Genomic DNA, 26,532 nt, shown 5'->3' with positions numbered 1-26,532 from the left:
ATCAGCTGGAGGAGTAGTGGCATCACCTCCCTCGACATTGACACAGTAGATCCCAAGGACAAGTTCTCGAAGGTCCCTCTCAACAGCCTTAACAATGAAGAGAAAGACAGGCCAACACCAAACTGTGAAACCACAAACTTATTTTGCAGAATTCTAAAAAGTTACTTTTCTTTATTATATAAAGAAGATATAACACAAAAATGAGTGTTATATGAATTAAAATAACACTTTATAGTAACATTGGGTGACTTCGAGTTTTTTTTATAATCACAAGCACTAGAAATGCAAACCGTCCAATGAAATTCATTACTACAGCTCAGCCATTAATGTTTACTTGGCTAGCTAGCTTAGTTCTTTTTTTAAAAACTTACTGTAAACATTGTGTCAAAAACACCCAGGTATTATGCCCCCTATTGTTTGGTTATAGAGTAAACACAATATAAGGCACACATTATGTACTCACTAAGCATTACACTCTGGAAGGGAAATACTCCTTAAAAAAAAGACATTTACCAGCTACCAAAAGGTTCAATTTTACCAGCAAGTAAATAGTGCATTATTATTGGTGAATTCTAGCACTATTATACTGAGTATATTGCTAGTGGCTAGAGTTACATTTCCACCCTGAAAGTAGTAAAAACATCACCACCCACTACAAAAGATCTTTTTTTTGTAAGCAGAAAAAGAAAAAAAAATGTAATGAAATGTAACACATAATTGCAGAGTTTGTAAATTTGATTTCGGCAAAGGTTTGAACAAACTGATACCCCACAAACTATAACAAAGTAAAAAGAAAACTAATTAAAGAATTGGGATAATACAGGTAGAAAACTAACTATTTTAATCACCAACCAGGTATTCCTTGAAGAGGACATTTGGGTCTTCATTCAGGAAGATGCAAAGTGCCCTCAGGATGCACTCCCTCCTCTTTTCAATACTTTCATTCTAAAGGGAGAAAGTGACATGTAGTGGTGCTTTAGGAATGCACTTGCACACATACTACACCATACATTTCTTTGAGCATTTGAAAAGGATATCGCAATTGCAGAAACAATGACTATTCAATCATTGCATGGGTTCGAATGGCTACCATGTCAAACAAGTCTTTTCAATGTTCAGATGAATTTAAAAATGTTAAAAAGAACAGTAGTTATGTTCAGACTTGAAAAGCAATAATCAAATCCCAGTGTATAATCATTAGGATCCATTTACAGATTAAATGTTTTGTTTAATAAATCTGTCAAAATAGACTTATCAGCTTTAATTCTATAATGTAATATCAATAACAAAACCTACTTGTGCCACTGGACCTAAAGCCATAACAATCTTCCTCCCCACAGAGCCGCCTTTGTTTTTATAAACCTGGATTAGCTTGGGAGTATGTTGGTCCAGTTGTGCAAGGAACTTTGAGACAAGGGGAGCAGTCGTAATCCTTACAAATTCTGCTTCAACCTAAAAACATAATGTCAACAAACACAAGAAATAATTGGTAGCTACTAAAATATTTAAGTGTATTGTAAAATTTCAAAAGGCTTTTCTACATTTTGCCATATTTCTTAATTCAGTTTAACCCTGTAACTGCCCAAAGACCTAAGTTATGAGAAAAAAAAGAAGTAATTTATGAACTGAGCTTTAAACTTATAATTGTTTTCTGTACCAAAACATTACAAGACATTACACCGTTACAAGTCCTCATGTTGTTATTTGATGCATTAATCAAAAGACAAAAAATATTACTATACAATTTAAGAAGCATTTCAAACCTCTGCCGCACTGAACAATCCTGGCCATCTGATCTTGAACTTGGCAACCATGGGCTTATCTCTGACGACTTCCTGTCTCCTGTATGCAAACGTCTTGGCCATCTTCTCTTTGACAACTTTATCATTCTTTCTCTTCTTGACCTCGGACAACAATGCCAATCTTTTACGTTCAAGGCTGTCCTGGCTCTCTCCAGCAGGAAAGGGGGGACAGAAATTTACTTCAGCCTTTCTGGGTTTTTTGACATCATAGGCTGGCTGACATCTGTCTGAAGGTTTGTGCTTGAGTGAGTTAATGTTTAGTTCTGGACACCCCAAGTTTCTAAGCTTTGTCCTGTAGTTTGCCATCTTGTACTTATCTTCCATCCATAATAGCCACTGAAGTTTCCGTGTTCCTTCAAACATGGATGGGCTTTGATTAAAGCTTCAGCAACAGACTCTATTTCTAAGTTTGAAGGATATGCCTTGAACTGAATGATTTGCTCTGCCAGACTTTCCAAGATGTCAGACTTGAGTTTGTGATTGGGGCTGAGACAAACTCCATTTGATATGAAGTCCTGGTTTGCTCTTTGAAGTTGCATCTCCACATCGTATGGAAACTTTGGTATTGGGAATTCTGTGGGCCACTGTGATCTAGCAGTTTCTGAATCAGACGTGGACAGCAATATTGTGTCAGAAGATGACAGAGAAGTTTCTTCCCCACTCTGGCTCATGTTGCTTTGGTTGAGGTCAGAAACTTCTGGCAAGCGGATGATTTTCACTGTGCTTTTGTCTTGAATATCGCTGATTTGGTTAAGATTAACAAACTCGTTATCAAAGTCACTGTCCATGTACTGCAGTCGTATGTCCCCATCTATATCAAACTGACGTTTGACCTCATTTGAAAGATCCCCCACAGACTTCGGCATTCCCGATTCCATGGTCAGTTTCTCAACATTGTTGGCACCAAGGATAATCCGCAATTTTACATTTGCAGCCATCATTCAAACGATTCAGTCTGGAAAAGATAAGGCGAGCACAGTCATGACTTTAGTGTTAAAATATGCCATTTGAATTAAATGTATGAATGCAAAAAAAAAAAAGTCCTGATACCCCAATTATGAAATTGCCATTTAATGTTAAGTATTGGGAGGCTTACCTTTTGAGAATAAAGTGCACATACATTAAGCTATCAATTACAGCTGCTTACTTACATATTCAAATGGTACTTTTAATGTAGGGATATCTTTTAAAAGTGACAAGTCGTAGGGACCCAACGAAGTAGTCATGTAGTGGGTACTTCTCTGCCAGTTCATCGTGTGTTATCAAGGACATGTTGCCAATTGGACAGGGTTGCAGTTCAAAGGCCCGGTAGTGTGCCCTATACCAAGCTGAGTACATCCTGACAATAAAAGTCAGTGTATCCTCCAGTACACATATCCTTATGATCTGGCCAAATTCAGGTAGACCATCAGTAAATCGACAGATGACATTCATTCCCTGTCTATAGCTGATCCCTTTACAATCTGCATTTTTAGCCATGTTTACTTCTGCCATGTTTGGGTACATCTGATGGATAGGCAATGATATGTCATCTTTCAGCACCTCAAGGGGAACTCTTGATACACTTGAAACTTCAACTCCCTGTTTCTGTGGTTGTAATGAGTTTAAGTGATAGGCTATCATCAGGTCCAGACTCCAACGAAAGGGCCAAAACATTGAATCAAGTGAGGGTAATGTTCCAAGTAGTGATGCTTTGGGAGAAGTTTTGTGCGGGGAAATGCTTCTTGATATTTCTGTCTATCATCAGAAATTTTGAACTGAAGATATCCACTATGTCTTTTAATCCAATCATGAATGGCAGCAATCTTAAAAGAGTCCAATTTCCAGCTGCATTGCCACCTATTGTGTTTTTGCTTAAAAATGTTTGAGGCACAATATGGGGCCGGTTTGTTTTGTCATCTCCCTTATAGGGAAAACTTAAAATCACTTTATTTAAAACATCCAAAGAGATGAATTTCTTGGATATTAACACACCCAGACACTGTGCAAGTTCCACTGGAACAACACCCTCCAAGAGATCGTGAAGTAAGTCAGGGGGATAGCCAGTTGTTACATCAGAATGAGCAAGACTTTCTGTCAGAACACAAGGTCTCTTAACTCCGACACATGGCTTTCCACTATCCACTGCCTGTTTGACGTGTTCTTTGTGGCTTTCTTTGGAACGATGATGAAACTCACCCGGACACACTGGACCTGCTTGGTCTGAAAGTCACTAGACCGCCCTGTGCAAAATCGACAAAGAAACTCTCCTGAAAAACTCTCTATAAACCCTGCAATCCCATGAGCACCCAGATTGTCTGCGGCTACACACTGGATTGTGCCCCTTATATTTTTTCCAATCTGTTGAACAAACACCCCATGTTCTTCCAAGATGACCAAATCCTGTATAAGAGGTTTAAGCACTTTTCCATATCCATATTCCTATATGTAACTACTTGTACACAGCACTGCCAAGTATATGGATGACAAATTTGAGTGTTGGCCTGGAGGTAAGTTGCTTAAAATCCAGTACACTGCGCAGAGCTTGTGCTTCTTTCTAGAAGTGCCCAGAGGATTGCAGACTTCAAAATCATCAACATAAAGGGACAATTCCTCTGCAGATAGGAACGGATTTTGTTTGTAAAACTTCCCATCTTGAAATGACTTGTATTCTTGCGCAGTTTGATTTGATTGAGCACAATAGTTTTCTACAACATAATGAGTGATAGCATCTTTGCTAAGGAGCTGCTGCAATGACTGTAATAGTGGCACATATTGGTAGCTATGGTTGCGTTCATTATCCAAGACATATTTGACTGGCTCAACTACTTGGAACTTGTCTTTGAAATATTGTTTACGTTTAAAAGCAGAATTAAACGGGCCTTGATCTCCTATTGTTTTTGTCAAGAGATTAGAGAGGCAAACTGTAGAGGCCAGTTCTGCAATATCTGCTGCATTAAGGTCAAGATTATGCTTGGTGCAAAAGTCTGAAATAATGGCAGTTAATGTCGTCAGGGAAGCTGAACTCATCAGGAAGTGCATGTCCTGTAACAGCTCATCCACGGCACTGCTGGGGACATGAAGTATGTTTTCCAGTTTAAGTTTAACATTGCTGCAAATTTCTCTTCAATAAGTTTCTCGTCATTTTCAGATATGTCTATCTGGAAATTAGGCTGCATTTCTTCCTGGAATGCTTCCAATACTTCATTGTCTCCATGTTCAACTGAAATGTCAGGACTGCCCAAACATTGTCTTATAACAACTATTTGAGGTTTAAAGTCACTGCACGAATAACCATGGTGCTTTCTATTTTTATGGGAATGAAATGTTCCAAAGATGTTTGTTTTAAATGTACAACCCTTGAACATGCAGGGAACAGTTTCATTTGCTTTGAGATGTACATTTATATGCCCAAAATACTCCTTTTCAGAGGCAACTTCGGAGAACCCACAAACATGACAGTTGAATGTTGTAGATGAAAATGTTTGCCGTGATGTCTCTCTAATGGACTTTATGGAGATGGCACTTGAGTGCATTCCATGACTTAAATGTACATAGACAACTAATATATGGACAAGGATATGGTTGCCTGCGCCCATATTGTGGGTGTTTTAACCTGTAATGTTTAAGCAACTGGACCCTAGTTGAGGTCTCTGAACTGCAACCTTTACACTGCCACATTCAGTTCTGAAAAACAACAACAAATAATTTCAGAAAAGTAAACTTATCTTTTAAAACAGTTTTCGTTAGAACAGTCTGTTAACTTACTCTAAGGCTTTTAGGCTTTTGCCACATCAATTAGGAATGGAACAGATGAAGGCTATCACTCTCAGGATCTGAAATTCAACATGTAAACAGAAGCCATCATCAAATGAAATCAATGACTTCCTTTTAAGAGTACTACAGGAAAAACTGCTTTTCTGAATAGCAATAGCTAAACTATTCAGAATGGGAGCAGGAAAATAGCTAAAATGTTTCGGGGGGGTGGGGGAGAATTAATTCACAGCAATTAAGTAGCTTGATTTGAACATACCTGTTTTGAATGCAGTATCTTGGCCAGGCAGGATGGCATTCAAATCATGTATTATCATTCAGGGGCTGAAATATTGTAAGAAGGTGATAACAAAAAGAAAGAGAAAAATATCAAAACGATCAATAAATGTGTGTTTACAAAGAAATAGTTTACATTTTACATTTAGAGCTACAGTAGATATACAGCTCTTGGGAAAAAAATGAAAGACCACTGCAAATATTAGTTTTTCTCTGGTTTTACTTTGAATTTTATACAACAAATCTCCCAACTTCCCAATAAGAAGTATATTCAGAGCTTAAAACAGACATGTAAAAAGAAGAGCTTTCACTGTGTTTACCACGAGCTTACATGTTGATGTGCCTGTCGCATTTTATGTTAAGAATACCTGCAGGGAGTACCTTTCATTTACTGAAATTTTAGTATAAAAAACATATTATACGATGACCAAGATGTTGTTTCAAAGTAGAAACATTGTCTTAAGGACATGCAGGCAATGTACGATAAATAAAGCTGTCTCAAACTCAAACTTAACTGGTGTCACGGAAGTCAACACTTGCTAAAGTAAAGTTACACAAACATGCCTAAAATATAGAAACAGTCTTGTTTCAAAAATGCAATATACAATAATATTACATAGGAAAATACTCAGGACAAATGGTTAGGATAAGAGACACCTCCTACTTCTTTCAACTCAACGAAGTGCAACACCAAATTGTTAGAAGTATGTCAGCTGTATTTGAGTTAACTTAAATGCTTTATGTCAACAAAACGCATCAATATTTTGTACAGATAACAAGAGATACATTTACATGGGCTTTATTAGAAAAAAAAAATTAAACCCAATAAATGCAAGTATTTTAAGTTAAATGAAAATAATATATATACATATAGTGCACAACCCATCCTATTCATTTTGAGCTTACATGCACATCAGCCTGTTCTCTGACCGCAGCCAGCATCACTTTTTGCTGTGTTGGGTGTGAACAGAAATGTGATCCGTTGCATCTGTGATCCCACCCAACTGTGATGTCACTGGGCACTAAAAACCCACTGCTGCAGAGTAAGAAGTTAAACCAGTAGAGGTCAGCAAAGACAAAACATTTTAAGGGGGTCTATTTATTATTGTTATAATTTACTAGTAATATAGTTAGAGGGTAACTGTTGAAACTAGTATTTATAAAAGGTAAAATTTACACTTGCAGCACAGATTAATTAATTTACTGTAACGTTTACAAATCAAAACCTACTTTCAATCCACTCTGGTCATCATGAATTGATCCCTCACCATCTCACGTAAACTATGATCCATTACTTTTGAAAGTCACCGCTCCTTTTTATTGATTACGAACAACACAAACAAAAACAAACACACATTTCATTTTTTTGTCGCCTTTTCCCTCCGTAGCACCAAATGCCCCAAGGAGGCCATTGACCCCTCTGCTGCCGCTGAAGTGGAAGTGACTGATGTAGTAACAGAGGCTGACAGTGTAAATGGAGCTGAGAGTCTTTCAGCTGCAAAGTGTTGAGCTCCTGATGTATTGCCACCACTCCAAACTGTTAATGTTTAAATGCCCCGTTCCTCTGTGCATCAGGCTACTGAGAGTTAAATAAACCCGGATAGTAACAGGGCCTTTAGAAACAAAAGCACAGTTTGTGCCATTATGCTCTCCTGTAATTGAGCCGTTTTTTCCGTTAATCTTTCTCAGTGCGATCCAAAGATTTGTCATGAGATTACAGCAGATGTGTTGCTCTGCGGAAACAGTCAAAGATCATTGACCCAGCTCCTGTATCAAAGCAACATTCTGTGACCGGTGAGAGCAATCTGTTGTGATTGCAGCAGTGTTGTTCTCGGCTCATTGTCTCAGTCACTTTTCAATGTGACAAGCCAAGTGTGTGGGCAGATTAACAAAAGAAAGCTGATGACGGCTTGAGAGCTGCATTTTCATATGGACAATCTGTCTAGTTACCAAGCTGAATGAAAGTCTGTCAATATTTCCAAGCAAGCTGTAAACATGGGTGCTTATAGCTCTAATGCTAATGCAATTCTATTTTGAGGTTGACTTACTTGTTTTGTGAGACAAAACATCATTAGTGTTGGGAACTACGGCTCTTTGAAGGGAGCCGGATCTTATGGCTCCGTTCCTTTTTTCAGGAGGCGGAGGTCCATCCACATGCTGCTGCGTTTTCGAGTTTTGCTCTTTTTTTTTCGTTACAAACACGTCTTCCTCTTGTGACTTGCTGGTTCTCACTGAAGCCCACTCTTGAGGTGGAGAGTGGGCGAACGTGCCTGCACTAAATTCTCATGTCAACTCACGCATATTTAAAATTCTGCACTTTTAAAATTTAAAAGGGAACGGCAGAATAATGTAGGAACAAATAATCAACGTCACAGTCAACAAACTTGGCGGAGCCTTACAATGTTGCTCACCGTGGGCAGTATGTTGTGGTGACATGATTCTGCTGCATGTGACCTAGTGTAGTGGAGTTGCAGTTGAGGAAAGCTGCCTGTGCTAACTTGGCATAAGGGGGAGTGGATCTAGGGCGGGCAGTAGAATTTGGGCACAACTATAAAAAGAACGGCTCACCTACGACTCGGTTCCTGTCGTTCGCACCAAAGAGCCATTGAAAAGAATCGGATCATTTGCGATCACAACACATCATTGTAATACAGACGATTTGGTGGTCTGATCCAGGCATACGAAATTGATAAACAACATGAAAATTGAAGATAATCCTGTATAAATTGATCTAAAATAAAAGCTTCATTATATTTGCTGTGAACAGCTTACACTGTGTCCTTGAAAGAATTGGGTTGATAGCATTGTTTCCTTTGGAAGTGTCCTAACTGGCTGGAAGCGACGCAGCGCTGCACAGCGTGGCATGCTGAATGGTTTTGAGCTAAACTCTGTTTGGATTTATCCCTCTCGATCCTTTTTTTAGGGAACCAACATGACAATTGAAAGTTTCTTGCACGAAACATTCATTGATGATGTCTTACATCCTATTACATGTGGTGTACATTGGGTCACACCCAATGACTGTATAAAGATGGACAACGTGTCTGCATCTGCTCTCATTGTACAAAATTGATGCCAGAATAGCCCCCTGGGACAGGCGCTGCCATCTTGCGATGGTGATGTCATTTGGAGTCAGAGTTGCACAGTAGAGATCGGCGGGTGGAGCCGCCGTAGCCACCAAAACACACACTTAACTTACCCAAAAAACAGCAAGGATCCCGCACGTCAGCATATTTAACAGCAGAACAGCTTCTTTGTGTTGGTCTGAGGTTAACGTTCACAGATTAATAAATTTCAATGACAGTAGTGATTGTTTTAGTTAAGTCTCCTCCTCCTCTACTCTGCTAATCCAGAACAGATCGGCTGCAGGGGCCCGATTTGTCAACAGAGCTGTCAATCATCCTTTTTATAGCATCAAATAACTAATTAAAAATAAAGTTGTGAGAAAAATTCAAACTTGGACATAAATCAGCATGATAAGAACTTACTATAATGACAGTGTATTTTGATTTTATAGTTTGACTCATGTCCCATCTGTTAACAGGAGGAGGCGGGCTTTATGACCTATACTGCAGCCAGTCAGCAGGGGGCGATAGAGAGGGTTTGGCTTCACTTTTAGGGAGCTGTTGTGTCAACCATCTTTTTATACAGTCTATGGTTAGAAGTAACTCATTTTAAGTATATATATTTTGTGTCAAAGCGCTACAGGAGTGATCTCTGAGCACTTTTTTTTATAAAGGGTTAGTCTTTACTCTTTGTACAATTTTTATTTTTACAGAGATTAAACAATTCCACCTTAAGCAAGCACTTGGCTAAAGAGACAAGGGAATACTTCCTTCCAACAGATCCTCTCTGGGCTCTTTTTATAGTTCTGTTTTAGACTTTAGCAGTATGAGTGCAGTGGGGAAAGCTGTGTGCAAAGGAGAGCCCAGAGTCTGCAGTCCACATCACAGCACCAGCTGCTTCCACTGATTAGTTCCTTCTCTCCGGTTGAAGGTTTGCTAATGACTGTGATGACTGTCCACACGAGCCAGACAGAGAAAAATCCTCCTGAAATTTGCAATGAATAATAAGTAGTCCTTGTGTACTGTAAGGGAGAACCTGACCTCTTTGGGAGGTTTGAGGCTGATACCAATACTGATTCCGATTAGAGGGGGGAAATTCACTGATTAAAGCTATGGTGGTCAATAAAGCAAATGTTTGAGCCCTAATGACTGAATAACTTTTTTATGTGGCTCTTGCACTGATTCGGCATCACTATGACTGTGCAAAGTTACTCAGAAGCCTGCTTTTTCTATGAGGACACTTAAAATAATTTGATTAATCAGTCAACAATGGTTAAACCCATATTTTCTATGCTGTTTGTATCTCTTTACAGGTGTGCACAGGGGGACGTGGTCACACACACAGCATGGCTGAACCGGTCCAGTATTCTGTACGCCGGAGAGGACAAATGGTCGGTGGATCATAGAGTGAGTCTGGTGGCCCTGAATCAAGAGGAGTTTACCATCAAAATTGAAAATGTGGACATGACAGATGAGGGACAGTACGTGTGCGCAGTCCAGACAAGCAGTCGACCGAGAACCACCTCAGTGCACGTCCTCGTCCAAGGTAACATTTATTTTACTACGACTGTTGCAGCTGCCAGTAACTGATAATGACATTAATAAGACGCTGTACAAGTGTCTGCTGTTTCTTTTGAATCTGTTACAAGCAACAAATCTTTATTATGTAGTTTTAGTTTGACAGGTGTCTCTGATTGTAAAAACCCTCTCACGTAATTCACTGTGTCTGCTTGTGCTGAGGTCCACACTGTAGGGTTGTGTTGTTCCTGAGCACCAGCACATGAGGGCATAAGTGAACAAACCAGAGAGTAGAAACAGACATGTGCTCTCTTTCTTGAATCTCATTTCCTCATTCATTGCTCCAGTGGAGCAATTAGGGGCTAAATGTCTTGCTCAGGGAGGGGGAGGGGAGGCAATGTGTAGCTCATCCACTACGTTAGGTGCAGTTAATGGGGAATACCAGATGTTAAGATGCTTTGGCTAAAATTAAGTGCAGAGTTGTGATAGCGTCTTCATAAAGATGCAGGGTGCAGTGAGGTGTGCTGTGCTATATACACACAGCATAATGGGACAATTTAATGCTTCTAATTTGATATGCAGATGATCCGTGCAGCACAAAGAGCAAGATAATATTGGCAGAGTTTGGATTTCTTTCTTGTTTAAAGTGTTGAACCAACACCTCCTGCATTTTAATATGAAATCTTACATTTGTTATTAAGGTATGTGAATTTTATAAAATGTTATCTTCTGAACTCAGATGAATCTCTTTTGTGTACATTTTATTTTCAACTTATAAAGGTAGTAAGGGTGGTAACTTGCTTCCTATTAGACTTATGGGGAAAAAAGTGTAGTGTCTGTCTGTTCATATAATTTATTTATTTACTTATGTATTATTCATTTCTATTTTATAATTTATTATCCTTTAAAGTCACACTTATTTATTTTTGTTCCTATGAAAAGCACAAATATAGGCCTGATTACACATAAAGTTTACACATACAAAACTCCATATATTGAAATGAAACTGATGATAAGATGAAGCTATTATTTATGCCTACTTTAACATAAAATCAAAACACATACTCAAAAATAAAGCTACTGTCAGGAACTCTTTATTTTACACTGAATGTGATTCTGCCCAACTAGCAGATATTTTAAATTAAGAGATGTAGTTTTAGTTGTCAGCATGAAAAACTGCAAATCAAACTTGAAATCCATTTTTGTGAAACTGCACGTGATGATAATTGTAAAAAAAAATAACAACACAGAGCCAGGGGAGGGGGTGATATTCTGTGGAAAAACTCATTATTTCTAAGATTACATTTGAAATGTACGCGGCCGTAGATATTGTCCTCAAAAAAACTTTTTCAAACTCTGCCTCTGAGGAAATTAGAATAATTATCTTCACAAACATTTCCACTGATAGTTACATTATCCAGTTAGAGCATCACAGATTAGTTTAATTTATGATTGCAAACACTCACACAAAATGTCATTCAGATGGGGAAAAAGGAAAGTTAACTTCTTGCATTAAGTCGTACTGAGAGAGCCCAGAAAGTGCTTCTCCATCTTTTGCTCACAGGTTGTAAGCTCTTAGAAAATATGTTTTAGGACTCCTTTATAATCACAACTGTTTCACCAAACAAAGCCTGGAGATTCTCAGCTGATTACGAATGGAAGTCGAGCTCTGTGCATGATGACATTTGAAGTTCAGCTTTACATATTCAGTCTGATAATGTGTCTATGAGTTGCAGACAGTCTCAGGGATCTGTCAGGTGTTTGCACATTGTTTGTGTGACATTGATCATTCAGCTGACATTCTGTCCAGTAAAACAACACTGTGACTATGGAGTTATTTCCCTATCTTTATTCAAGAGTGTGTTTTTCATTTTGAGAGCATGATTTATTGATTTTGCGTTCAGATTTTGTAATACTTTTCTTCACAAACCTGCTTTTGCACTCAAATAGCCCCTCTTTGTGCTCAGATCTGCTCTTCTTCTGCTCAAAATGGATGTTGGCCCTTAAATATATTGTGCTTGCACAAATTTCCCGCGCTCAACCATTCAACCATTCTCTTCTCACTCTTCTTAAATGCTTCTGAAACATCCGCTCTCAGATTTGTTCTCTGCTCGCGGATTGTTTTTGCTCACGCTCGGATTGTTTATCTGCTCGCTGATTTTTATAAGCACCAGCCAATAGGAAACCAGGTACAGGGTCAATGATGTTGTCTCTACCCCGTTGTCAGTGCGTCAGCTTTACCTTTTAGAGCGTCCCGTATGGGAGGTTACTCTTAAACCGTGTTTATCCACCACGGCTTCACCATAAATGTACAACTTGCTTTATGTACGACTTTCAGAAAAGAAATTGTCAGTTGTTTATACGACAGTTTGGTACATTTTTTAGTAACAAAGCCACACAGTAGCCACATAGCACACTGGACTCTGGACAAGCTACTGCTGCCGTAAAAGTACAAGAATGCTGCCATGGCGATTACGACTGTGCATGTCCGTGACGAAGCTTAAAACAGCGAGGAAGACACAAAACAGCACTGCACCATATTGTAAACAGGAGGTGTTGTTGTGGCTTTGGACCCAGAAACAATTGAATGCGGAGATGTGATGTCAACCACTTACTAAACGACAACTTTAGCTGGATTATAGCGCCATCTTCTGGTTAAAATAACACAATAACATACCTCTTTCTGCATTTTATACTGGTATATTGGTAGCACTGGCATATAGGAGCCCACTGTTTAGATGAAAAAAAAAAGTATTAAAGGTGCGTCTTATACACTGAATTTTACGGTATTTTTGGTTCTGTAAATGGAGGTCATTACACATGGAAACTTTCAAAACCAGACAAACAAAACAGCCACAATAATTACCACTGTTTTAATGTGCAGCATGATTTTATTGTCTCAAAATCAAACACAACCTGGATTACTGTATCAATGTATATGCGTGTTAAGCCACAAGTGCACTGTGCTCTAAGTGCTACATGCAAAATTGATATTTCTGTTGCAGAGTTTAAATGAACCAGCAGCTCTAATGACATGATCAGAGAAACCAGCTTGGTAAGCACAGTGATGTCAAGAGGGGATGAGCTCTTGTTTGGTTTACAGAGAGCTCATTATATAGATGTGGCTCTCCTCCCTCTCTTTGACAATATTTAATCAGAGGCTCTTGATGGCTCTCCAGCATGAGGAGTCGGTCTTTGGAACAATGCCCGAAAACAATAATTCATCTGATGTCAATTCTGATTATTTACTGTACAAGACAATTTACCACATTAGTATAGAGTCCTGGACTTCACTCATTAACCCTGTTCTTACTTCGCTTACTTCTAAACATAGACTGTATGAAAAGATGGACGACATGACAGCTCCCTAAAAGTGATGTCAAACCCTCTCTATCGCCCCCTGCTGACTGGCTGCAGCATAGGTCATAAAGCCCGCCTCCTCCATGTTAACAGATGGGATATGAGTCAAACTATAAACTATATACATTTTTCTCAAACATGGTTTCTGTCATTATAGTAAGTTCTTATCAAGCGTGTGTTCATTTTTCAAGTTTATTTTTAATTACTTATTTGATGCTGTCAAAATGATGATTGACAGCTCTGTCGACAAACTGGCTCCCGCAGACGAGCTGTTCCGGATTAGCAGAGTAGAGGAGGAACAGCGAGAGGAAACGTTACAAAAACAATCACTACAGTCATTGACGTTTCCATACCTGTGCATGTTAACCTCAGACCAACACAAAGAAGCTGTTCTGCTGTTAAACACACTGACGTGCGGGGTCTGCTGTTTTTTTCTGTAAGTTAAGTGTGTGTTTTGGATAGCCGAAGTGGCTACGGCGGCATCACTCAGCGATCTCTACTGCGCAGACTCTGGCTCCAAATGACGTCACCATCGCAAGATGGCAGCGCCTGTCACGGGGGCTATTCTGGCATCAATTCTGTACAATGAGAGCAGATGGAGACACATCGTCCATCGTATACAGCCAATGTTTAAAACCAATAGAAAACTTTACTTCTTTTGAGAAGTTCTGTTCTTTCTAAGTTAGATAACATACGGACATTAGTTACATTGTTTAGTTAGCATCTATGAATTAGTAATATTACTTAACACTAGTTACATTACATGAGTAAGGACTTATTTAAGCCAAAACAATGATCTGCTTTGTTTTTTGATACAGGAGTTATTCCCCTCTGGTGAATGTGACATATTACCTGTCACATTCACCATATTCACCTCTTAATATAATTTTTTTTATATTGTCACACAATTTCACAGAAATGTAAGTAATATAAATGAAGTCATAACATTTTATACCTAAAAGGTCAAAGATCAGCTTCACTTTGATCAGCTTCACTTTGACATTATAATATCTGCACTTTTACTGCCTGATTTCTGTCTCATTGTTGCTGAACATGACAGGAACTTGGAGGGAATTTCTTCCAATTTAGCAAAAATAAAATGTTTTTCATCCGTCTGAAAGAAGGACAAGGACATGATCCATGAATGATAAGTCGAATATCTCCCCCTTTGTGTGACAGTTTGTTTTGCTGTCAGAAGAGAGAAGTTCAGTTGCTCTGAATAAGAAGATATGCTGGGTTTGGTATGTTATGGCCGGAATAACTGAAGGCTTTCGTTAAGGAACATCTCTCTTTTGGCTGTGTGACAGAAGGTAATGTCTGCCTGCAACCACCACAATGTGCACATAATCTAAATCATTTCCAACAAAATGCCATCATTACGCTTAAAGTGTGAGAGAGTGAAAACTCAAATTTGAATATAAACTTCTCTCGGTTCCCTTTGTGACTGCAAAAGCAGGAGAAATGTGGGTTGATTGAGGCAGCCAAGAAATACTTGAACAGTTGAGGCCACAATACAATATGTGGGGTTATTGTATTGGGTTCTTGCTGCCACTGCCAGTCTACCGAACAACACAGGGAATTAAAGAATTTGCCACCTGACTGAAGCCCATCTTTCAGTCCACCACTCTTGTAGCAGGTGCTGTAGAAAAAAAGGAGCCTTCAGGATGCTCTATAACAACTTTTATTTTTTACAGCCCACACAGAAAGCTTGTTTATCAAAACACTTGTTTTGTGGAGGGCTCCTTTAAAAAGTAGTTTCTTTTTTGCGGCGGAGCCTGGGGAGGATTGTGTCTGTGTGTTTGTTTCAGAGAAAGATATATCAGAAACTTCTGAAAAGATAGCCATGCAAATTTGCCAAAAAAAAAGATGACCTCCGGAGGATAAAATAGTTGTAGACCTAGTGACCTCTTCAGTCATGCCACCTTCAAGCTAAAAAAAATGACTACAAGAAATATGATGCCATATTTTCATAAAGTCATGCTTAGATGGAAGAACACTTTAACTGGATAACTTTATTTCTTCGTGTGCCAGACAGGCTGGTTTTCATGAATTTTACAGAGCTCATTAAGCAGTATGTTACCAGATACATGAACCATTTGGATGTTAATGATCTGGTTGCCTGTTGGGATAAACATTTTTAAACATGATCACTTTAGCTGTGCCAGCAGTACAGTCAGTTTCCTCGGCTCACTTGTTTTTAGTGAAATGTCCTGAAAACTGGTGGATTCATTAGCAGTGAAAACGTCACCATAATCAGGACAACATTTTAATGTGTCATTAAGAAGTATTCATATGACCAAGAACTGTACAGAGCATGGTGCAAGTTACTGAAGTAATGTTCATTCAGCAGGTTGGTGTCAATGGTTGTCCGGTTGATGAATGATTAGAAAGGCAACATGTGTGACTGTGTTATCTTTGCAGTAGTAATGGAATAAGAAACGCTGCTGAAACCACAGTAAACTAGTACGAAACAGGGCAAAAATAATTTTGCCTCTTGGCGTCCTGAAGCTGCATGCACTGTGCACAGCTGATGCTAATACCGATGACGCCATCATCAGGTGCCAATCAATCAATAATGTAATGCCCTGTTTGGCACGTATAGTCTAATAGAATTATTCATGGTGAGTAATTTATCTTTTTCAATATTTGGCTGCTACACTTTGTTCATAACCACATTTTTCAGGAAGCAGCAAAAGCAGGTAAACAAGATTTGGAAAATCATAGCTTTTCTCAAAAGCAAAAACAGCAAAAAAAAATAGTAACAAAAATGAATAAAATCACTTCAACTAAAAAAAAGGTTCTGACCAAGACAAACCTGATCTAACAAATGACACAAAAAGAGTGGTATATACTGTATACCCAAAGTCTAGCCTGCCTAACACTAAAACCAGGACTGGAGACATAACAAGCAATAATTACAATTAACAATAAACCCAATAGTTATTATAATTTCTGAAACCAATTATACCACCAAACCAAAAAAGAAATATCCACATGCTGCCTTTAAAAAAAAGGAGTATTTTGTGAAGCAAAATGAGAATCAGGTACAATGATGGTAGAAGAGCGGGGCTAGGAGGGTCCTAAGGCCCCCTCTTATAAAAGCCGAGCACCCTTCCCGTTTAGGAAAGCTACTTGTGTAGTTGGGCGTGACCCTAGCTAAGGTTGGCTACAACTGGCAAGCAGCTGTTTCCATAGCAAAGGGAAATCTGGGTTATCATAATCGTTGCTCACAGCTTTTTGGATTTTAATTGTTTGTGGTTGTTAAAGACTTTTTTGATCATTCTCAAAATGCAAATTGAAGTATGCGCATTTAGTAACATGCATTTCAGTTTTATACCTGGGATAATAGAATCTCATCTAATGTTTGTTGTTAGAAGAGAAGAAAGAATATTTAGAAGAAAGAATATTTAGCTCCTATTAACAGATTAAAAGCCCCTCTTTTATATCTGTAACCACTAAATATCAACCAAATGCTTCCGCTGCGTATTAATCACATTCAACATCATTGCAGTTCGTCTCCTCAGATCGCAGGTCAACTCAATATACTGATGCCTTCAGATTTACTGTCTTTAAAAGCAAATATATTATTTGACTGATTTCAAGTTTTCTAACATAACTTATTTCTGTTCAACAATGTGGTAAAGTGCCTATCAAATTAAATATCAAGAGTTTACTGGAGATGTGTTGGAAAAGGTCACTCAGTCTAATTATACACATTCTTGGAAAATCATTTCAGTTTATTACAAACCCACAACTCCACACTCATAGCTCTCTGGTTGGACAAACTCTAATTCAAAGTTTATTAAAGCCTTAAAAATGTTTTCTTTCACAGAAATTTCAACATGACTGCAGCTTTAATGTCAACTCTCTTGACAGCTTCATTAAAATAAATGAAGCTGTCAATCACTGTCATTTTCCCGGCCTGAGAGGGAGATCCATGTACGGTTCATTTTTTAATCCCCATTACATTTTTCTGCATGTGGTGCAACAGTGAAATAATGAGAGAGATGTTTGTCCAGTGCATTCATGGACCCTTTCATCCCAGCTGTGGTACGCTCATTAATCCTGCAGGCAAAGTGTCCACACTGCTCTGTTTGGCTCAACTCTGATCGGTATGAACAGTATATTCCTTGGCAGTACTTCTAATATGTGATAATCAATCAATCCCTGCAGCTCTCTTTTAGCTTGCCACCCCTTTGTGAGGTCAGCGGTCAGAGTCTGCCACAGCAGCCCTGAAGCAGATAGGGATTTATTCTTTGCATGAGTGCACCTAAGCCAGGTGGGTGTCTGTTACACATGGACTTGAACTCTCTTTTGAACTGGTAATCCAGCTGAAAAATGAGGGGCCAGTCTACAAGTGGTCAGACTGATACTTCTCTTCCCCTGATAAATTGTAACAAAGACATCTGTGGGTAGCTGTCAGCTTCTGTAGGTGTGTGGCAGTTACAGAATAATGAAGATGTTAGCTTGTGAATATATGAAAATAATTGAGAGAAAGCTTACTGTACTGCCCTGTAACAATACATGAAATAACCGTCTGTGTCACTGGGAAGTGTTTACAGTGGGTGGTTGAAGCAGCATCTGAAGGAGAGCTTTGTGTTTCTGCTGCTTTGTCGGCCCTGATTCTTGACATGCAGAGGAAACTCAGCAGGAGTCTATTTGGTCAAAACAATGATTTGACCTAATCTTACATAGATTCTCAGTGGAGAGTGTAGTGATGACGTAAAGATAAAACCATTGAAGCTTGAAGTGGAAACATATAATTTCCAGTACTTCTCTTATTCAACTGTTGTTAAGATAACAAAACATGCAGAAAAGATGTTTTTAGACCTCCAACAATGTCGGATCCCATCGGCTATAGTCTGATGATGAGATGGACTCTGGGGACAGTGGTGAACATGTTGGGCGTGTCCAGTTTAGCCAGTTCTTGACTTCAATTAACGGGCCTTGTTTGCTGAAATAACAACATCATGATGCAAATTAGTAAAAAGTCAAAATGAAGCTTTGTCAGGTCTGTCCTCAAGAGGAGAAGAAAACTACTTTTAAAATGCACATTGGTTGAACGGAGGTTGGACCGATCATTTCTGATGCATTCGAGGAAGTCGGGAAATCTGAGCGCTGAACAGCTTTTGTGACATAGCGTCAAGGGAATTCATCTCAAGTCGTTTGCTGAACATGCTGCAGATGTCTGTTTATAGAGGTTAATAAGAAGCTAAATCGTCGTCAGGTGATGCTGATGGGAGCCTGGATGTCATTACGGCGCATTACTTTCTGCCTGCTTTTGCTCTCCTCACGGACTGTTTTTCCTGCACAAGCCGCAGCCTGCTAATACATGATTGGTCAACATTACTCGGGCTACAAGCGTAGTACAAATGGAAACCAGAACACTTGCCGTCCCTAATATCCACTACCCTGCCCACATATACTACATTTCTATCTAGAATCTGTAAATAGAGATGAGACCTCAAAGAAGCAAAAGTTCACAAATCAATATTTGTTGGAATAACCTGGTTTCACAGCTTTCATGCATCTCTGCATGCTCTCCACCAGTCTGTCACAGTGCTGTTGGGTGACGTTAGGCCGCTCTTGGAGCAGCTCAGCTTTGTTTGATGGCTTGTTCCTCTTGATCATTCACATGTGGATTGGGCTGACTATGACATGTAGCGAGAGATGCTGATTTAAGGAACATTTGGAGAGGTCTCTTAATTTTTTCCGGAGCTGTATGATGGCCTGTTTTGATGAAACTTGTGCTAAAAACCCATATTACTGCAGGCAGGTGAGAACAGAAGCAGGTGAGCGTCATGTAGTGCGCCCTGGGTAATGCAGTTTGTTTAATCGCCTTACAAACCTGATATGGAAAGAGAACAGAAGTGTAACTACAGACTATTAAGAGTGTTACCACTGTATAAACATTTAAGGGAAAAAAACAGTCATCAGTTAGCAGTAATCAGAGAAGATGCTTAAAAAGAAGCTTAAATTAAATAATTAAAGCTGAATTAATCATTGTTAGACCTCAGAAAGAACATACAAAAGAAGCAAACAGATTAAGCCTGAATGTAGTATTGTAGTGAGAGCTGCTGAAATAGCCCACTTTCCAACTTTCTAACCATGTATCTACTTATTCTGGCTACTAAGACCATTAGTGCCTGATTGTTGAGGTTTGTGTGAGATTTGTTCTCTTTCTAAGAGCCATACCTGCATCAATTACAAGCCTCGACAACAGGCGAGAGTAGCCGATTGCAGTCGGGGGAGGGGTCATAAAGTCGGACACTTCTTTGTTGACAAGTTTGCTGCTCGCTTCGTCAAGCATCTATAATACCAACACCTCACTGTAAATTGTAACTGGATATCATGGCTTGATGGCTGCTGCAAAATGGCTGCTGCTGTGATGTGCTGCTGAGAACTGAGGATCTAATCCACCTAAATCCACCTAAAATCTCAGTAATCCCTGGTATTTTCTCTTTTGAAAAGTTACTAGTGGTTTTATATACTTTTCACCCATTATTGCAAGTGGAATTTTAACCCTAAGTTGGAAATTGAAGCAAAAAGACTACCACAAGGCCTAATACCCATGGCCTGGCCTAGGCTCTGGCTACAGCCAGCCAGTTATTTAGGCTAACTATTTCTACTCCGGCCAAGCTAGCTAGTCACCATTTGAATGAACATGGCGACTACCACCAAAAAGTTGGCAGAGGAATTGGTAGATATTAAAAAATCTCTCAACTTTATGACTGAGGAGATCAGTACAGTGTTGAAGCAACAACAAACCCTCATGGGCCTGGTGGAGGAGATCCGTGAGCTGAAGGCTATAATTAAGCAAAAGGACCAGAGGATTGTGATGTTGGAACAAAGGGTTGATGACTTGGAGCAGTATTCCCGAGCAGATGACCTTGTAATCACCGGGCTGGAGACCAAACATCGAAGCTATGCCAGGGTTGCTAGCTCAGCTGATGACCAAGAAGGTGAGGAAGCACCACCTGAGGAGCTGCACACTTTGGAGCAACAAGTTGTTAAATTCCTGACTAGTAAAAACATTTACCTGGAGAGTCAACAAATCTCAGCCTGTCACACTCTTCCACGTAAGGATAAAAAAACTAAGCCTAAAATTGTTCTCAAGTTTGTAAATAGGAAGGACAAGGTGGAAGTGCTGAAACAGGCTAAAAAGCTTAAAGGCACTGGGGTGTATGTTAATGAACACTTGACGAAGATTAATGCTGAAATTGCATGGAATGGCCGTATCCTCAGAAAGGAAAACAAAATCCAAGCAACCTGGACCAGGAATGGAAAGGTGTTCATGCGGTTAAATGGACCACCAGAGCAAGCTAAGGTGGTTGTGGTAAGACATCTGAGAGACTTGGATCAATACAAGTGACAATGACAAGTGATTACCAGTGAAAATATATTTTTTTTTTTCTCTTTTGTTTTATAATTCTGTTAAATGACTGATTCACTTAAGAGTCAAGTTTTTTCAAGATCTGAATTCACAGAACATAGAATCTATGATTTTGAAAATGATGTGGATCCAGAGAATCATGTTTTTAATCATATCAATGATTCTTGTAGATATTATACTGATGGACAACTTAATGATATTGTTGAACTTGATAAGACATTATCAGTAATTCATTTCAATTGTAGAAGCCTACCTAAAAATGTTGCTAAAATGAATATTTTGGACATGTTTAAAAGTAAATTTAAGTTGATAGCTTTATCAGAGACATGGATAAATGAAGAGAAAGATATTGATTTGCATATTAATGGTTATGATTTATATGTCAGCAGTAGCGCTAACACGAGAGGAGGGGGTGTGGCTATCTATGTGGACAGTGACTTAAAATGCAGACCAGTAGAATGCATGACAGCTGTAATTGATGATCTAATGGAGTGTATTGCTGTGGAAATCCAATTAGAAAGAATGAGAAATATCGTTGTTACATGTGTTTACAGGAAACCAGGGTCAAATGTGGAAACTTTTAAGGACACTTTAGAAGAATTAATGAATAGCTTAAATGACAACAAAACACTTATAATTTGTGGCGATTTTAACATCGACCTCTTAAAGGTATCTACACATAAACAAAATTCTGATTTTCTGGATGCATTATATAGTAGAGGGCTGTACCCACTAATTACAAAGCCCAGTAGAGTAACCACAACTAGTGCAACATTAATTGACAATATATTCACAAATGTCTTGGATAACAGTATAACTAGTGGGCTAATAATAAATGATATAAGTGACCATTTACCTGTATTTGCAACATTGAATTATCAATTACAGAGAAAGAAAGCAGAATATTGTCCCAGATATATAAGGGTAAGGACTGTTGAGGCAATTAATACCTTCAGAAATGACCTCCTAAAACAAGACTGGAGAGGGGTTTATACAGATGAGGTAAATACTGCTTATGATTCATTCTTAAATTGTTATTTGGCTCTCTATGATAAACAGTGTCCAACAGTTTTATGTAAGCATAAACATAGATATAATAAAAAACCCTGGATAACAAAAGGTTTACAAAATGCATGTAAAAAGAAAAACAAACTGTATAGGGACTTTATAAAATCTAGAACTGAGACTGCTGAAAAAGATACAAATTGTACAAAAATAAGTTAACCAACATATTGAGAAAAGCGAAAAAAGGAATATTATAATAAGATTTTACATGTAAATAAAAATAACATTAAGGGTACATGGAACATTCTAAATAATGTAATAGGGAACAAAATTAGATCAACAGATCTACCCAGTCATTTTATAAAAGACAATAAGGTGATTAAAAACATGAATGAAATGGCTAATGAATTTAATTCTTTTTTTGTAAACATTGGGCCTAGCTTGGCAAATGACATTACAAAAAAACATGGACAAACAGGAAGTTGTTGGAAAGGGGAAAATAAGGTTCTGCAGTCAATGTTTCTAGGAGAGGTGAGTGAAAGTGAAATACTATCTGTGGTAGCTAAAACAAAAAACAAGACATCAACTGATAGTGATGGAATTGACATGAACATAGTAAAAAGACTATTGATTGTATAATTAAACCATTAAGTTATGTTTATAATCTTTCATTTAGAACAGGTGTTTTTCCGGATAGGATGAAAATAGCTAGAGTCATTCCACTTTTTAAAGCAGGAGATAAACACAGTTTTGACAATTACAGACCAGTATCAATGCTATCACAATTTTCAAAAGTACTAGAAAAATTGTTTGTTCAAAAATTTGATAGTTTTATGGAAAAAAATAATTTATTGAGTGAGAGTCAATATGGTTTTCGGAAAAAACGGTCTACAGGTCTAGCAATAATGAAAATAATAGAAGAAATCACAACAGCAATTGATAGACATAAATTTACAATAGGGGTATTCATTGATTTAAAGAAAGCATTCGACACAATAGATCATTCAATTTTAATCTCTAAGTTAAATACATATGGTGTGAGAGGGGTTGCTCTAAACTGGTTAACTAGTTATTTAAACAACGGACAACAATATGTGCAATTTGCTGGTAAAACATCTAAATGTATGAAAATAAATTGTGGGGTTCCACAAGGTTCGGTTTTGGGGCCAAAACTTGTTATTTTATATATTAATGACATTTGTGAAGTTTCAAAATTATTGCGGTTTGTTTTATTTGCAGATGACACAAATTTCTTCTGTTCAGGAGATAATTTAAAAACGTTATCTGAAAATATTGAAAATGAAATGGTTAAACTAAAATCTTGGTTTGATGAAAATAAGTTATCGTTAAATTTAAAGAAAACTAAGTTCATGATTTTTGCTAATAAAAGAAAGGATGAAGTCTTATTATCTATTGATGGAGTTAACATTGAGAAAGTACCTGAGTTTAGATTTTTGGGAGTTATAGTGGATGAAAAACTGACATGGAAATCCCATATATCATATGTTAAAAAAAAAGTGTCTAAGAATATTTTTATTTTGAACAAAGCTAAGCATGTTTTAGATTGTAACACAATGAGAATGTTGTACTGTTCACTTATACTGCCTTACTTTATTTACTGTGTAGAAGTGTGGGGTAACACGTATATAAGCAATATAACGCCATTGTTTTTATTACAGAAAAGAGCACTTTATGCATAAAGTTGAATATAGAGAACACACTAATAGATTATTTATTGAGTCAAGATTATTGACATTTAAAGAAATAATAGAATTGCAGACATTATTAGTTGTGTTCAAGGCTAAAAACAGAGTATTGCCAGAGAACATACAAAAACTGTTTGTGTTTGCCTCAGATGATGATCATCACAGAAGGAGATTTGATTTTAAGCATCAAGTTGCTCGGACCACTTTAAAACAAATGTGTATTTCTGTTGTTGGTGTGAAACTTTGGAATTCTCAACAGAAGGATTTAAAAGGTTGTATAAATATCTTTCAGTTCAAAATTTACAAAGAGGGACAAATTAGACAATATGCAAATTAAACTTAACTTTATTTCTTTTGTGCCTGCAATTGTTTTACTTTATAGGTTATTTTGTTTAATGATGTTGTAACCAAGGGTGTAGATAATGGTGTAGGTTATTGGAAATGACAGACCATCTAAGATGTATTGTGTTCTAATAAGGGGCAGATAAATAAAAAGGATTATATTCTTCCTTCAGCTCCTTTCCTTTCCTTTCCTTTTCAGACATGAAGGGCATGGATTTTTTTTATTTGAAATGTGAATTGTGGATTTGTGTACCGGTTTTGTGGTATGTTGTGCATTTTTCATGAAAGGAAGGAATGAATACATAGATAAATAAATAATAAATAAATTAAACATGGAGACACACCACACATCATTAGAATGACCGGTGTGTACCGACTGACAGGCCAAACATAAAACAACAGCAAGAAAGCAAGCTGCTTATTTCTAACTCGTTTTCATCAGAGCAGCTTTTTTGTGCATTAGCATTTTTACTGCGTAGCATTGTTTTGTAACATTTTTCTATCATTGCACTTCCACATAATGCTTTTGACAAATGTTGCCACCTGCACAGGGGATAAACTGTATCATTATCATGTCTCGCTGGTTGACTTGGGGCAACCTTTGAAGCACTGAAATTGTCTCTCAGAGATGATGTGAGATTTCCACTCTTTTCAAAGCAGAGTGAGACTTCCTGTCTGAGCGGTGCCATGTGAAGACAAACGTCTCTGAGCTCCACATTAGATCACTAGTTTCACATCGTGACTGCTTTATGCAACATGATTTCTTTGAGTTTTTAAAAGATTTATTCTGCAATTCTGGCTTCTTGTAAAATCTGTATCTCAGTCTGCTTCTTTATATTTCTCTGTGACATGTCTGGACCTTAAACACAACAGAAAATGGCAACAAAGGAAAATGTCTGCAGCACAAAGGTCAGCTTGCCCTCGCAACCAAACGATGGTCAATCGTGAAGGTCATTAATTCTTTATTGTGTATAGTTTGATGACCATTTTCTCTTTCTGAAAATACAAATACAAATTCTACCTTTAAAAGGACATCGTATATGACTTCTATAAAATAGAGGCCATTGAACACCAATCTGAAGACAAAGACAGTTCTGCACACACAGAGCCCAATACAGGTGGGATTTTGGTGAAACTATACTGGCTGTTGGTCTTGATCTTTACACTATCTCTTGTTCTCTGTCAAACTTCTAATATGCACAATCATCAGCAAGTTTGTATTTGTAATTAGTCCCAGTAGATAATAATCAAAATATATAAGACAGACGTACATTTTCAACCCTCGTTTTGGTTTACAGTTATAACCCATCACTGTCAGAGCAAGTGAAGAATTACAGTACACTTTCTTCATCAGAAAGTGTTGAACATTTTTAAAGCCTGAAAACTTGTATTGGATAAATGTAAAACTCACCCTTTTGTTTCTTTTCCACTGACAGAGGTTCAGCCTTGGCCTCTTGCACCGCAGCTAAACGAAGCAGCACCGGCACGATCGCATTATGCTTTTGTCATTCATGAAGGGTAAACGAGGATTAGGCTGAAATAAATTATTCATAGGTTTTTGTCTTACAAACAAGTCTGATGTGACTAAAACAAGTTGAAGCACCGGTGACACTCTGTTCATACGCTCTTAGTTGATTATCCCGAGATGTCAAAGTAGAGATGCGTCCTTGTTTCTTTGAAATGGAAATGACAAAAAGAAAGCTCAGAGAGATCTGTCAGGGATAAAAATACAAAACTGAATTTATTCTGGAAAACTGAATAAGTGTAAGACATCCAGGAGAAATCATTGCCGTCATACACAGCCATCAGATATTTCCTCTGATGTTCTGAGACACATGTTTTATGTCCTGAGACTTTGACAGACAACTTGGTGTCTTAATATGTTAGTATGCAGTATAAGTCACAAAACCAACTGTCATTTTGATGTGCCATAAAGATAGTCACATCAGAAATGTAATAGCTTTGGAAAGCTTACTGTATGTGGACACATTAAATATATTAACACATGCACGCTGATCAAGCAATTAACAAGATCACAAATATGTACTGAAATCTATAATTAGTAAAATATTAAACACAAATCTTCCTTTTCTTTCACTGTGGATGAACACTAATCCAAAGAATTAACTTTCCCTTTCAGATTATTTGCAAGTCAGCCTATATGTAAAACTCTAAAGTCCTCATGGTTATGAATGAGTTATAATTATTACTACTGTAATAAATAAAGTGGTCCTTTTCTAAGGCTGCGTGGTGCCATGGCTCTGTATTTAGACAGAACACAAAGCAAAAAGCTGGCAGGACATGCAAAATTC

General features: G+C 37.9%; 1 protein-coding gene across 1 annotated transcript in view; it reads left to right on the top strand.

Moving 5' to 3' along the window:
* Positions 1 to 26,532, top strand: part of ntm (neurotrimin) — a 148,427-nt gene that overhangs the window by 90,279 nt on the left and 31,616 nt on the right. The window contains exon 2 of the mRNA XM_069668185.1: positions 10,210 to 10,442. Within this exon, the coding sequence (XP_069524286.1) occupies positions 10,210 to 10,442 (233 nt within the window). The remainder of the gene's footprint in view (positions 1 to 10,209; positions 10,443 to 26,532) is intronic.

The sequence above is a fragment of the Semicossyphus pulcher genome, unplaced genomic scaffold (genome assembly GCF_022749685.1).
Source record: "Semicossyphus pulcher isolate SPU_LCO1_2020_fin unplaced genomic scaffold, fSemPul1.0.p SCAF_10, whole genome shotgun sequence".
Classification (NCBI taxonomy): domain Eukaryota; kingdom Metazoa; phylum Chordata; class Actinopteri; order Labriformes; family Labridae; genus Semicossyphus; species Semicossyphus pulcher.
Note: the sequence above shows the minus strand (reverse complement) of the source record. Positions and strands in the feature narration are given on the sequence as shown.